General features: G+C 57.7%; 2 protein-coding genes across 4 annotated transcripts; both read left to right on the top strand.

Annotated features, from left to right (window-relative positions):
- Nucleotides 1-587: 587 nt before the first annotated feature.
- TUSC2 (tumor suppressor 2, mitochondrial calcium regulator) lies at nucleotides 588-4918 on the top strand. Its single transcript, XM_033208384.1, has 3 exons — nucleotides 588-1565; nucleotides 3358-3478; nucleotides 3639-4918. The coding sequence occupies exons 1-3, from the start codon at nucleotides 1420-1422 to the stop codon at nucleotides 3702-3704; spliced, it is 333 nt and encodes a 110-aa protein (XP_033064275.1). The 5' UTR covers nucleotides 588-1419; the 3' UTR covers nucleotides 3705-4918.
- A 2007-nt stretch (nucleotides 4919-6925) lies between these two features.
- HYAL2 (hyaluronidase 2) lies at nucleotides 6926-11953 on the top strand. Of its 3 annotated transcripts, none has more exons than XM_033208368.1 (5): nucleotides 7040-7174; nucleotides 8000-8206; nucleotides 9235-10201; nucleotides 10720-10809; nucleotides 11221-11953. In XM_033208368.1, the coding sequence occupies exons 3-5, from the start codon at nucleotides 9281-9283 to the stop codon at nucleotides 11629-11631; spliced, it is 1422 nt and encodes a 473-aa protein (XP_033064259.1). In that variant the 5' UTR covers nucleotides 7040-7174; nucleotides 8000-8206; nucleotides 9235-9280; the 3' UTR covers nucleotides 11632-11953. The 3 variants fall into 3 exon arrangements, with proteins under 3 accessions (XP_033064250.1, XP_033064259.1, XP_033064243.1); XM_033208352.1 differs by having other exon boundaries at nucleotides 8000-8409; XM_033208359.1 differs by lacking the exon at nucleotides 8000-8206 and having other exon boundaries at nucleotides 6926-7174.
- Nucleotides 11954-13172: the final 1219 nt, after the last annotated feature.

Below are 13172 nucleotides of genomic sequence, written 5' to 3'. Positions count from 1 at the left end.
CTCCCTGGGGCTCAGGTTGTGGTGGAAACAAGGATGGACTGCAGTTAGAACTCAGGGAAACTGGCCAGGCATGGTGGCTCACGCCTGTAATCCCAATACTTTGGGTGGGCTAGGCGGGCAGATCACTTGAGGCCAGCAGTTCAAGGCAAGCCTGGCCAACATGGCGAAACCCCATCTCTACCAAAAATACAAAAAAAGATTTAGCTGGGCGTGGTGGTGGGCACCTCTAGTCCCAGCTACTCAGGAAGCTGAGGCAGGAGAATCACTTGAACCCAGCAGGCAGAGGTTGCAGTGAGTGGAGATCACACCACTGCACTCCGATAGAGCAAGACTCTGTCTCAAAAAAAAAAAAAAAAAAAAAAAAAGGCCGGGCGCAGTGGCTCAGGCCTGTAATCCCAGCACTTTGGGAGGCCAAGGCGGGTATATCACCTGAGGTTGGGGGTTCAAGACGGCCTGACCAGCATGGTGAAACCTGTCTCTACTAAAAATTTTTTTTAAAATTAGCCAGGCATGGTAGTGGATGCCTGTAATCCCAGCTACTCGGGAGGCTGAGGCAGGAGAATCGCTTGAACCCTGGAGGCGGAGGCTGCAGTGAGCCGAGATCGTCCCACTACACATTATCCTGGGCAACAAGAGTGAAACTCCATCTCAAAAAAACAAGACAAAAACAACCGAGAAACCATCCCTTCAACACACACACCACGCTCTGGGAGAAGGTGTGGCATAACCCCTTCACCAAATACTGAGCTGCCACCGTGGACTAGACACTGCTCATGGCACCGAGGGTATAGCTGTTAACAATTCTTGCTTTCATTAAAGCATGGACTCTGCTGGATTTGAAAACTCTGAATTCGAAGTTCTTCACACTTGAATGTAACTATGTGAATCTGGCCAGTTCCTTAATTTTCCTTCAACTTTGTTAGTTCACATAAGCGTGGCAATCGCAAAAATACAGCTGTGAAAATAGAAGCCAGATGGGCACCCAGCGGTCTGGCCTTAGGCCCTGAAGTGCTGGTTGAGGATTGGTGGTTGAGAAGGCCTGCTAGGCCTGAACTCAGGTGTTGGGGGACGTGGGAGCCGCCAAATACACCCAAGAGACCGGGAGGACTCACGGCCGCCACTTTCCTCCGTGGGAACTGTCCCAGCTGGTCAGATCGCAGCTCGCTGGGACCCGAGATCTCGTAACGCATGCTGGGATGCCCAGCATCTAAGGGCGCCCATTGGTCCCGTCCCCACGACTTGAGCAACAGCCAATCAGAGGGGGCAGCGTGCGGAAGCGGAAGTGAGGTTTCCGTGGAGACAGCAGAGCCTGCGGAAGGCGGCGGCACCTGCGAGCAGCGGCTAGGGCAGGTTATGGTGGGGCGGACTGCGCTGTGAGCAGAGCGGCCGCGGGGCCCGCCATGCGCCGGCGGCCCTGACATGGGCGCCAGCGGGTCCAAAGCTCGGGGCCTGTGGCCCTTCGCCTCGGCGGCCGGAGGCGGCGGCTCAGAGGCAGCAGGAGCTGAGCAAGCTTTGGTGCGGCCTCGGGGCCGAGCTGTGCCCCCCTTCGTCTTCACGCGCCGCGGGTAAGGGCATGGTTCCACCCTGGCGGGGGGAACAGGCGGGCGGCCAGGCGTCCCGCGCCACGGGGTAGCTTCCACCGCCGTACCCCACTACAGCCAAGCCAGGACGACCCCTATATTTTGAGCCCCATTGGGGCTAGGGGTGGAGCCATAGGTGTAGACCATATAAGGGTATTTTTACTATGAAAGCTATTATGCATGCCAGTCAAGTTAAGTTGTGGGACCAGGTGGTTGTTAATTTTTGGGCTGTGAGTGTTAGTAACACAATGTTTAATGAGCCTCCTGGCGGCCTGGCCACTCTGGAAGTCTCCCTAGGGAAGAGTGGGCCTGAGGCTTGTCACTGTGCAGACCCTCCGCACGGTAAAGCTAAGCTAGGGCCTCCATAAGACCTCAGGATCTCTTCCTTTCATCCCTTCCGGCTCAGCCTGCATACTGAAGGCTCCTAGCCTCCCTTTCCCCCAGTTATTCCAAGGGGATAATGACCCTGTTTAGGCTGCTTTTCCTGACAGTAGTGGGACTGAACCTCTCAGAGTAGTGGCTGGGAAAGCAGGGATAGGCCTCAGTACTGGGGGTAAGGCTGAGGAAAAAAGATCCTCACCCAGTTATGTTCTCCAGATCCAGAGCGCTGACCTACCCACCCAATCCCCACCCCAGTCTCCCAGAGGCCCAGATAAGAGTACCAGATTCGCTTGGCTGTAGTGGGCTCCTGGACATGGGCGCTCCCCGTGCTGGAGATTTGGCTGTAGACACCAGGAAGACCCAACAGTGGCAGTTCACCAGCCACCTGGGGTGTGGGGTCAGGGGAGACACAGCCTTCATTCTTTTGGGCTTCTTCCTAGCTTAGGCATTTGCTATTTCAGTCTTTGACACTGGGCCAGCAGCATCTTCTGCAGTGAGACCAACATGCCCAGGCCACCACCCTGCCCACTCTAGAAGTCCTGGGTGAGGGTAAACGCCTGATATTAGAATGGCTGCCCTTGCTGAACAAATCAATGATGAGAACTGGCCTTGGTGGCTACCTGGATGGTGTGCTCTGGTGTGGCCTCTCTTCTTGGGGGTCTGACATAGTAGCACTGCCCACCCATCACCCCTCTTTCCACTTTCTTCTAGTAGACCCCAAACCTCAGGCAAAGGATTCTCCAGGCATGCCAGGCACGGTGGCTCACGCTTGTAATCCTAGCAGTTTGGGAGGTCAAGGCGGGTGGATTGCCTGAGTTCAGGAGTTCGAGACAAGCCAGAGCAACATGGTAAAACCCCGTCTCTACTAAAATACAAAAAATTAGCAGGGTGGTGGTGCGTGCCTGTAGTCCCAGCTACTTGGGAGGCTCAGGCACGAGTGTTGCTTGGACCCGGGAGGCAGAGGTTGCAGCGAGCTGAGATCGCGCCACTGCACTCCAGCCTGGGCGACAGAGCGAGACTCCGTCTCAAAAAAACTGGGTGACAGAGCGAGACTCCGACGGAGCTTCCGGAGTAGCTGAGACTACAGGCGCCCGCCACCACGACCCGCTAATTTTTGTTATTTTTAGTAGAGACAGGGTTTCCCTGTGTTAGCCAGGATGGTCTCGATCTGCTGACCTCGTGATCCGCCCGCTTTAGCCTCCCAAAGTGCTGGGATTACAGGCGTGAGCCACCGTACCCGGCAAAAAATTTTTTAAAAAAGGATTCTCCAGGCATATTATCCTCTTTTCTTCCCACTTGGGGTTAGGAAGACCACAGACTTCCCTGTGGCCTGTGACATTTGCCATGCCTAGGTGTGGGGCTCCAACCCAGCCTGTTCCCCTCTCCCTCTGTGCAGCTCTATGTTCTATGATGAGGATGGAGATCTCGCTCACGAGTTCTATGAGGAGACAATCGTCACCAAGAACGGGCAGAAGCGGGCCAAGCTGAGGCGAGTGCATAAGAATCTGATTCCTCAGGTGAGGGGCTGGGCAGTGGTCACAGAGCCTACAGTAAGCTTGTGGAGGTAGACCCAGATGGGATCTGTTGTCATGGTGGGGGGGGATCTGGGAGGAACAAGGAAGCTTCCTGAAGTAGAGGCCCTGAGCTGACCCTCACTAACCTCTGTTTCCATGGCAGGGCATCGTGAAGCTGGATCCCCCCCGCATCCACGTGGATTTCCCTGTGATCCTCTATGAGATGTGACCGTGGGAGGTGGCAGACGGAAGCACCCCCTGCCCCAGCAAGAAACTCCCAGGCTCAATCAAGGTGTGACTTCCATTGAGGAGCCCAGGCTGGGGCCACAACCCTCAATAAACTCCATTGGCCCATAATCTTCAGCTGTGAGCGGGTCAGTCCCGCAATATTAGTTGGGTGTTAGTTTGTGTATGGACAAGAGGTGGTTGGTGGGTGGTGAAGGCCAATGGCAGAGTTAGCACCCCACACTCCCCAGCCACCCCTGCAAGAAGCACGGCAGGGCATATACCAGTCAGGAATGCCCATTACCTGGTTCCTTGCCTGGTCTGCCTTCTTCCAAGTTTGCCTGGGGCCTAGCCCTGCTAGAGGCTACAGCACTTTACAAGCAAGGTATGCCTTCTTCCAGCCCCTAGGCTGTGGGCACTGTATACAAGTAGGAACTTCCTTTCCTTCACTTCCCTTTTAACCCCTAGTCAGAGCATTTCAGCCGTTTGCTACCTCGATTCCTCCTGTGTTGGACAGAGGCTGGGGGCAGTGCCAGCCTGATTCTTCCAACCTACCTGCCATTTGTTCCCGCCTTCAGATGGATGGACAGTTTGCTGGCTATTGATAGGAGTAGGGACTGGGTGGGGGCTTCTCCCTCTACCCAGGGCTGGGCTGATCCCCCTACTGCAACTAATTGTCCCCCCCCCCACCCCAAACCCCCAGTTGAGGAATTGAGAGGGTGCAGGCTGGGGTTAGGACATGCTGCGGATGCTTGTGCCTATGGGGAGTTATTCCAACCCACCTATTCTGTCTAATCCCCATGGCTTTGCACCAAATCCTCCACCCCTCCAATTGGGAGGGGACTGTTCACCACCTTGTGGTAAGGGACAACACCCTAAGGCTGGTGCCAGTAGTTATGAGTAGCCTACCACCCCCTCCCTTACAGTAACCGCCATCCCTTCAGGATCAGTCAAGGGAAAGTACTAGAGCCCCTGGGTAGGGAAAGATAGGAGAGAAAAACCGTAAAAGGAATACTTATAATGTGAAGGTTTGTAAATAGTCCATGATGATGTCGTGGCAGAGTCTGATTTCTATATAGAGGTGACTTTTTTTTTTAAGTACTGTGTAAGCTCTGTGCTTCTAGAATGTGGGAAGTGGCTTGGGGAATATGGCCCCCAGCCTAGGAAGACTGTTGTGTTATTTGTTCAATTTCAATAAAATGATTTGTAGATCCTGCACATGAGAGTGGCATCCTGTGGGGCTGTGACACCCAGTGTCTAGACCACTACCTGGGCTCAATAGGTAGGCCTGGCACAGGACTCTGGCAGGCCCCCTATGACCAGCAAAGCCCAAGAGTAAGTCTGAGCTCAAGCCTGTGGCCATCCCAGCTGTGGCCAGCAGGTGGCTGTGTGTTCACACAGACCTCACTGCAGGCCTCCTGCAGGGTGGGAGGGCACTCACTTATCTGTTGTGATCCATGTGGTGGTGACCCTTGGAATCAGAAGACCCTGGGATACTTCACTGAGGATTGGCCCTACCTGCCTGACCTAAGGTGAGAGAGTGTGACCCCAGATAGTTCTGGAATATCTGTGTTAGCTGCAGAATTGCCAGCTGACCCTAAGTGGGGTCATGGCCTGACCCCCATGGACCTCAAAAGCCCAACTTTAATGGACAGCAGCCAGATAGGTGTCCCCACACCCTTGGCCTACTGCCAGGCTCAGCAACCCAAACTCATGTGCCTTCTCTGAGGCCTGCCTGTGGACACCATGGGAGAATGAGCTCAGTCTTACGTTTCAGCAAGCAAGGCTCAGCCCACCAGTATTGCCCCTGCTCTCTGTTGCCCCCATCTTCTCACCACCTGCAGCCTGCCCTCTGTGGTCATTCTGCCTGCACTTCTCAGGGGCTGCTATGAGGCAGATTCTCTGCTAGGCTTAGCCTTTGACTATCAGTCCAACTCCCAGTTAGAGAGGAGAGAATTCAGGGACAGGCTTCTGACTGTAGGGAGTTGGTCTGCCAGTCTTTTGGAGGTTTGCATTTGTCAAGCCTAGAGCAGGATCACCATATCCAGCCTGGACTTGCAGTTCTGTGGGGTGCCTCCCCATATCCCCCATAGGATGCCAAACATGAGGCCCTGTCATCCTCCATGGTCCCCCTCTACTGGCTGTTCAAGGCCCAGGGCTCTCCCATGCCAGATAGCATCCTATCTCCTACCACCAATGTCCCAGCCTGGGGGAACTCCTGTGCTGGGCCTGTTCAGCTGACCCCAACACTGGAAACAATGGAGGTCAGGCAGCACTTCCCCACTCTCTCCCGCTGGGCTGTGCTCACTTCCTTCCTGCTGGCTGCCTAAGGAAGTGTCCCTGCCCTGGGACAGTCTGGCCTAGCCTTTGTTTCCCCAGGGGTCCCCACCCATGGAGCTTCCAAGGCCTCTGACCCCTGTGAAGCCAGCACAGTAGTACAGGGACACTGCACCTTCCCCTACCATGTCATGGACTCCTTGGTCCTCAGGGCCAGACTCTAGGGCATTCACCTAACCCTCACACAGCCATCTGTTGGGGGAGAGGCTCCTGGGCATTGGGCCATTGGGTTGCTGAGGGGTTGGCTCTGGGTGATTTGAGGGTAGGTAGATTTGTCTGCACCCCTGGAGAGGTCTGCTGGAACCTTGCTGCAGTCATCCCTAAGGCCAGCCACAGGAACACCCCTGCCAGAGGAATATACCCCTTTCCTCATCCATGTTGTAAGGAGTCCCCTACTCTGTGTAGTGGACTCTGAAATACACCCAGGGATGAACTCCAGCAGGAAAGCACTCGGCAGAACCCTCCCAGCTGGTCCCCTCCTTCCCAACCCACACAGTCACACCAACACATTGTCCTGTCACACAGGATGCGGAAGCTCTCAGTGGAAAAAAATGGACTCAGCTACTGGAAGTCCCCCCGACCCTCCTCCCAAGGCTAGTTCCCTTCTTTGGCACCTGCTCTGGGGGACCATCAGCTGAACAACCCCCAAGTATTTTGACTCTCAAAAGCACCACCACCTGACCCCATCCTCTCACACCCTACTGGATTTGAGGATGGGCCCCAACCCTAGGGAAGGAGTGAAGAGGTTCCCTAGTGTTGGAAGCTGTGGGTGTGGGGGAGATTGGCACCTGATCCTGAGCCCATAGCTTTCCTGTCACCTGGTGCAGCTGGTGGGACCAGATCCTACTCGGGAAGGGTGGGGAGGGCAGCCAGCCAGCAGGGCATTCTGGAGGGAAACAGGGTCAAGGCGATCTCCTCCCCCGCGCCTGTTCCTGGCCCTTTCCTCTCAGGGGGCAGCAGGAAGTGAGGAGAAAGGGCTGGGATGGGAGGCGGGAGCGGATGGGAGGGAATGGGGTTTATCAAGTCCTCGACGGGCTGACCAACGGGCAGCAACTAGCGCAAGTAGCCCAGCTGGAGAGGCTCACCCCAGGAAGGAGGGAGGCCGCCGACGGACTGGGCCGACGGACTCCCACACAGGTGAGCCCAGCGCAGACGGCTGGTCTGCACCCCCACAGCACTCCCTCCCTCTCCTGGCGCCTGGGAGGGTTAGGGGCTGGTGGCGCAGACGTGGGCCCTTTGGGGAGCTGAGTCTCGCACTGGGGAGCGGACGTAGGAAGAGCCGAGGTGGTTTCGCACGGGGCTCGCCAGGGTCCAGCTCTAAGCCTGCCCCCCACCGGGAGGGGCCAGTGGAGCGTAGGGGTCGCTGGATACGGGATGGAGGCCCTGGGAGACCCCTCTTGCTGGCTTTCTTGGAGGTACAGCCAGAAACTGCTGCAGGGGATGGGGGCCTCCTCGGGGTTGAGAGGGAGCCGGGCTCCCAAAGGACCTCAGAGGCCGGCCCGCCCTGATGCGAGTCAGGCAGAGGGGGCGGCCAACTTCCTAGACCCCTCTGAGCTTCCCTGCCCCAACCGCTGCTGGCCACGCCGCGACCTACAGCCGGATTGTCTCGGCCCTTACCGGGCGGGCTAAGAAGCTGTGCTTGGACCCTTCCTTCAGTCTTGCAGGGGGCGGGGCCTCCCTTTACACCGCGGACCTGACAAGGGGGCCCCTGATTCGTGGGAGGCGGGGCATTACTGTCCAGGAGACCAGAGGTCGCCTCAGGTCAAAGTCCCTTTTTCCACACAAAGGGGCCCCATGGCTGGCGTCTACGTTCGGGGGTGCAGAGCTAGATCTGCTGCTGTCCCCCCGCCAACCTCGGAGTACCGCAGCACCTCCTGATGGTCGAGCGGGACAACGCCTTCTCCCATTTCCCCCACCTTTCTCCCAGTCCCCCTGCCCCGTCCCTCACACTGTCTCTTTAAGGGGCTGGCGGCGCCGCGGAGCGGGTAGGACTGAACCACCGGCCTCGGGCTGCAGGGGGAACATTTCGGGCTGACTTACGCTCGTGGCTGAGACTCCCACAGAAAACCCTGCTCAGAGGGGCATTAGGGTCCCAGATGGGTGGCTACTTTTCTCTGCAGAGGACCTGGGGATCTTCGAGCCCGAAACGCGGCACCGGCACCGAGAAAGGTGAAACACACCTTCCCGCCTCGGTCGCAAGTCCAGTCCCGGGCCCACCTCCGCACTGGAGTCTTAAAGGGCCAGCGGGCCTAGGGGCGGAGCCAGGAGAGGCGCTGAGCCGGGGCCGCGCCTGGGCGAACGGCCGGAGCGGGCTGGGCTGGGCCCGGGATGGCGGTGTCCCTGGCGCGGGTCCCGGTGGCGCCCCGCGCGAGGTGAGGGCGGGCGGTACAAACCTGGCGGCTCTCTCCCCTTGGGCTGGGGTCTGAATCCCCGGGGGTGCTCGCGGAGAGGCGTCCCACAAACCCCACCCCCACCCGACCGGGCGCTGGCCCCACGTGCGGGGCGGGGGCGGGGTCCCGCACAAAGACCCGGCGGAGCGCGCTCTAGCCCTGAGCGGCCGGGAGGGGGAGGCGGGCGCGCGCATTCCCGGTGGCGGTGGAGGGACGGGCCGGTCGGCCGGCGCCGCCGTGGGAGGTCCGCTGCCCCTTTGTCCCCGCGGGGCCTCCAAGCCGGGAGAGTGTCAGCTCTCGAGAGAAAGTCCGGACAGCCTCACTCTTCTGCGAGGCGGGTGTTACACGGATAGAAGCCTCGCAGCTGCGTTCCTTCCAGTTTCCTATCCTCTGAATGAGCTGTTCCCTGCTTTACCCAAATGCTATAGTTTCTCTGGATCAAGGGTTCTTCACGGTGTACAGGGTGGGCATCAGGGGTTCAGGGTTCTCTGAAACCATGTACTGGATGGTATGCAGTACATGCTCACTCTGGTGAGCCTAGATTATCTAGTTCTTAGAAGGGTCACAGACCTAATAGAGATTTCTCCCGAGTCGTAGGCTACCTGCTCCAGAAAGGAGCCCTGTGTTTCTGGCAGTGAGTTCCCAGGGTGCCTTGCCTGCCCTGCAGTGGCCTGTGGTCTCTCAAACCTATTACAGCCATGAGCACAGTGCCCCCACACAGCATGGGCTTCGGGAGCATAGATGGGCTTGAGGGGGGCACTTCCAGGATTTCCTAGACTGACTTGTTCTCCCTCACCCTTCTTCCAGTTCCTGAGCTGGTGCCAGGCAGGTGACACCTCCTGCAGCCCCCAGCATGCGGGCAGGCCCAGGCCCCGCCGTTACATTGGCCCTGGTGCTGGCGGTGGCATGGGCCATGGAGCTCAAGCCCACAGCACCACCCATCTTCACAGGCCGGCCCTTTGTAGTAGCGTGGGATGTGCCCACACAGGACTGTGGCCCACGCCTCAAGGTGCCTCTGGACCTGAATGCCTTTGATGTGCAGGCCTCACCTAATGAAGGTTTTGTGAACCAGAATATCACCATCTTCTACCGCGACCGTCTAGGCCTGTATCCACGCTTCGATTCCGCGGGAAGGTCTGTGCATGGTGGTGTGCCACAGAATGTCAGCCTCTGGGCACACCGGAAGATGCTGCAGAAACGTGTGGAGCACTACATTCGGACACAGGAGTCTGCGGGGCTGGCGGTCATCGACTGGGAGGACTGGCGACCTGTGTGGGTGCGCAACTGGCAGGACAAAGATGTGTACCGCCGGTCATCACGCCAGCTGGTGGCCAGTCGTCACCCTGACTGGCCTCCAGACCGCATAGTCAAACAGGCACAATATGAGTTTGAGTTCGCAGCACAGCAGTTCATGCTGGAGACACTGCGTTATGTCAAGGCAGTGCGGCCCCGGCACCTCTGGGGCTTCTACCTCTTTCCTGACTGCTACAATCATGATTATGTGCAGAACTGGGAGAGCTACACAGGCCGCTGCCCTGATGTTGAGGTGGCCCGCAATGACCAGCTGGCCTGGCTGTGGGCTGAGAGCACGGCCCTCTTCCCGTCTGTCTACCTGGACGAGACACTTGCTTCCTCCCGCCATGGCCGCAACTTTGTGAGCTTCCGTGTTCAGGAGGCCCTTCGTGTGGCTCGAACCCACCATGCCAACCATGCACTCCCAGTCTATGTCTTCACACGGCCCACCTATAGCCGCAGGCTCACAGGGCTTAGTGAGGTATGTGTCTCCAGGGCCCTGCCTTTTTCCTCCTTGAGGATCCACTGCACATTTGGGTTATCAGGGGCCACTATAGGACTATATCTGTAGTTTATTGGCTGCTCCACATTCCCTCAAATCATTCTCTCTGTAACCTGAAAGGGCGACATCATTATCCCCATTTTTCAGATGAGAACAATTGAGGCACAGAGATGCTGAGAAGTTTGCCCAAAGCTTCCCAGCAAATCCAGAGCAGAGCTGGGACTGGGGCCCAGGCCTTCTAACTTTGGAATCCATCTTGATAGCTGCACCTAGGCTCAAGTGTGCCTTTGCTTCGGAAACTGAGGCCCAAAAGTGGGGTGGAAATGGACTTAAACATTTAAAAAAGAAGCAAAACAGATGAGCCTCTGCCTGTAGGTGAAAGGGGGGTTGAGCTGTGAGTTCAGTAGGTTGAAACAGGCTGGGGCTTGCCCTCCCCATCTGTTCCTCTCACCCTGTGGTCTCAGTCTTCCCCAGTGACCATCCCTTTTCCTGCATAGATGGACCTCATCTCTACCATTGGCGAGAGTGCAGCCCTGGGCGCAGCTGGTGTCATCCTCTGGGGCGACGCAGGGTACACCACAAGCACGGTAAGCAAGACCCAGCCTGCTAGAGCTCAGTCTAGGGACAGGCAGAGAGGGCCTTTGGCTACCAATCTCAGGTGGGCAATCCTAGTCCAGTCCCCTTGTCTGCCCCACCCGAGGCATCCCTGGTCACGACAGAGAAGGAGGTCACCCCCACCCTGCTCTCAGGAAAGAGGAAATGCTTTCCTGAACAGCTGTTGAGTTCCGCCCTTCCCCATCTGCCCAACGGGGTTCCGGTCTCTGCCCCCACCCACTTCTCGGCAGGAGCAGGGACTGTGTGGCTCAGGTGCAGATTGAATGTATAAATGAGTGCAGTTAAAATAAGGCATAGTCATCACAGTGTGGACACAGTTTCCATCTGGGCCTGTGGGCTGAGGTCGCTGACCCTGACCTGTGGTCCTTGGCTTCTGCCTCCAGGAGACCTGCCAGTATCTTAAGGATTACCTGACACGGCTGCTGGTCCCCTACGTGGTCAATGTGTCCTGGGCCACCCAATATTGCAGCCGGGCCCAGTGCCATGGCCACGGACGCTGTGTGCGCCGCAACCCCAGTGCCAGTACCTTCCTGCATCTCAGCACCAACAGTTTCCGCCTAGTGCCTAGCCACGCACCCGGTGAACCCCAGCTGCGACCTGTCGGGGAGCTCAGCTGGGCCGACCTTGACCACCTGCAGACACACTTCCGCTGCCAGTGCTACTTGGGCTGGAGTGGTGAGCAATGCCAGTGGGACCATAGGCAGGCAGCTGGGGGTGCCAGTGAGGCCTGGGCTGGATTCCACCTCACCAGTCTGCTGGCTGTGGCAGCCCTGGCCTTTACCTGGACCTTGTAGGGGTCTCCTGCCTAGCTGCCCAGCAAGCTGGCCTCTACCACAAGGGCTCTCTTAGGCATGTAGGATCCTGCAGGGGGTGGACAAACTGGAGTCTGGAGTGGGCAGAGCCCCCACGAAGCCCAGGAGGGCATCCATACCAGCTCACAGCCCCCTGTTCTAAGGGGGAGGGGAAGTCCCCTGGGAGGCCCCTTCTCTCCCTGCCAGAGGGGAAGGAGGGTACAGCTGGGCTAGGGAGGACCTGACCCTACTCTCTTGCCCTGGATAGTTTATTATTATTTTGGGGTCTCTTTTGTAAATTAAACATAAAACAGTTGCTTCTCTGCTTGGATTTTGTATGTGGGCTAGAGTGTGTGAGAGATTCCAGAATCTCTCATGGGGTTTGAACTCAGCTCTGTCTCTATGAAACCCTCTGCTGGGGACTTCTCATGTAAGATGTATTCACCAAGACGGGGGGTCCAGAGCTGCCCACTCTGGAGCTGTTCTGCTGGAGCAGGAGTCACTGGGAGTGGGGGGACCCACATTCCATCCCAACACCAGTGACCTTGCTTTCTCCATATTGGTTGCAAGGGAGTCAGGCCCAGCCTTGTGTGAGGGACGGGGCTCATTGTGTTTCTGCCACTTGCCCCTGTCTTCTCAGCTGGACCAGTGCCAGCCTCCTTGCCAACCCAGGGAGAAACGTTTCATCTTCCCTGCTGTTCCCACAGGCAAGGGTGTCTCCTCCAGTCCCTGCTCCCAAGGGCAGTGGACACCAGCCACATACACCTCTCATCAGGGTCACAGCCCTCCCTCGGATCTGGTGGTGGGAGGTGAGGGGATTGGGATCTGAATCCTGAGGTTCAGTCCCTGTTCCATTCTGGAGATGCCTGATGGGGCTGGGAGGTGGTATCTTGGGCCTGGGAGCAGGAACATCTTCTAAGGTCTGCTCCGTCCTGGCTGTGAGAGAGTATGGCTAGTCTCACGTTGTCCCTGAGGAAAGAAGGAGCAGCTGGAGTTGCCAGACCAGCTCTGAGCTGCTTCACTAGCCCTGCCTCTGACAGGAGTGCATTCTGCCCCTCCCCTCAGCCAGCAACCCCCCACCTGGGGTCCCGCCCATGTCCGTGATGACTCGCCACGCTGCCCTGCTTCAGGAGGCTCTGGCTCTGGGGAGACAGATTCAAGAAGCCATTGAGGCCGGGCGCGGTGGCTCAAGCCTGTAATCCCAGCACTTTGGGAGGCCGAGACGGGCGGATCACGAGGTCAGGAGATCGAGACCATCCTGGCTAATACGGTGAAACCCTGTCTCTACTTAAAAATACAAAAAACAGGCCGGGCGCGGTGGCTCAAGCCTGTAATCCCAGCACTTTGGGAGGCCGAGACGGGCGGATCACGAGGTCAGGAGATCGAGACCATCCTGGCTAACACAGTGAAACCCCGTCTCTACTAAAAATACAAAAACTAGCCGGGCGAGGTGGCGGGCGCCTGTAGTCCCAGCTACTCGGGAGGCTGAGGCAGGAGAATGGCGTAAACCCGGGAGGCGGAGCTTGCAGTGAGCTGAGATCCGG

The sequence above is a fragment of the Trachypithecus francoisi genome, unplaced genomic scaffold, assembly GCF_009764315.1.
Source record: "Trachypithecus francoisi isolate TF-2019V2 unplaced genomic scaffold, Tfra_2.0 Lachesis_group0, whole genome shotgun sequence".
In the NCBI taxonomy this organism is placed as follows: Eukaryota; Metazoa; Chordata; class Mammalia; order Primates; family Cercopithecidae; genus Trachypithecus; species Trachypithecus francoisi.
The sequence above is the reverse complement of the archived record's forward strand: the minus strand, read 5'-3'. Positions and strand labels throughout refer to the sequence as shown.

Coding starts and splice junctions, on each gene's coding strand:
- TUSC2 (XM_033208384.1), top strand. CDS start 1,420: ATGGGCGCCAGCGGGTCCAAAGCTCGGGGCCTGTGGCCCTTCGCCTCG. Junction 1,566..3,357: donor TTCGTCTTCACGCGCCGCGG/GTAAGGGCATGG, acceptor CCCTCTGTGCAG/CTCTATGTTCTATGATGAGG. Junction 3,479..3,638: donor ATAAGAATCTGATTCCTCAG/GTGAGGGGCTGG, acceptor TTTCCATGGCAG/GGCATCGTGAAGCTGGATCC.
- HYAL2 (XM_033208359.1), top strand. CDS start 9,281: ATGCGGGCAGGCCCAGGCCCCGCCGTTACATTGGCCCTGGTGCTGGCG. Junction 10,202..10,719: donor GGCTCACAGGGCTTAGTGAG/GTATGTGTCTCC, acceptor TTTCCTGCATAG/ATGGACCTCATCTCTACCAT. Junction 10,810..11,220: donor CAGGGTACACCACAAGCACG/GTAAGCAAGACC, acceptor TTCTGCCTCCAG/GAGACCTGCCAGTATCTTAA.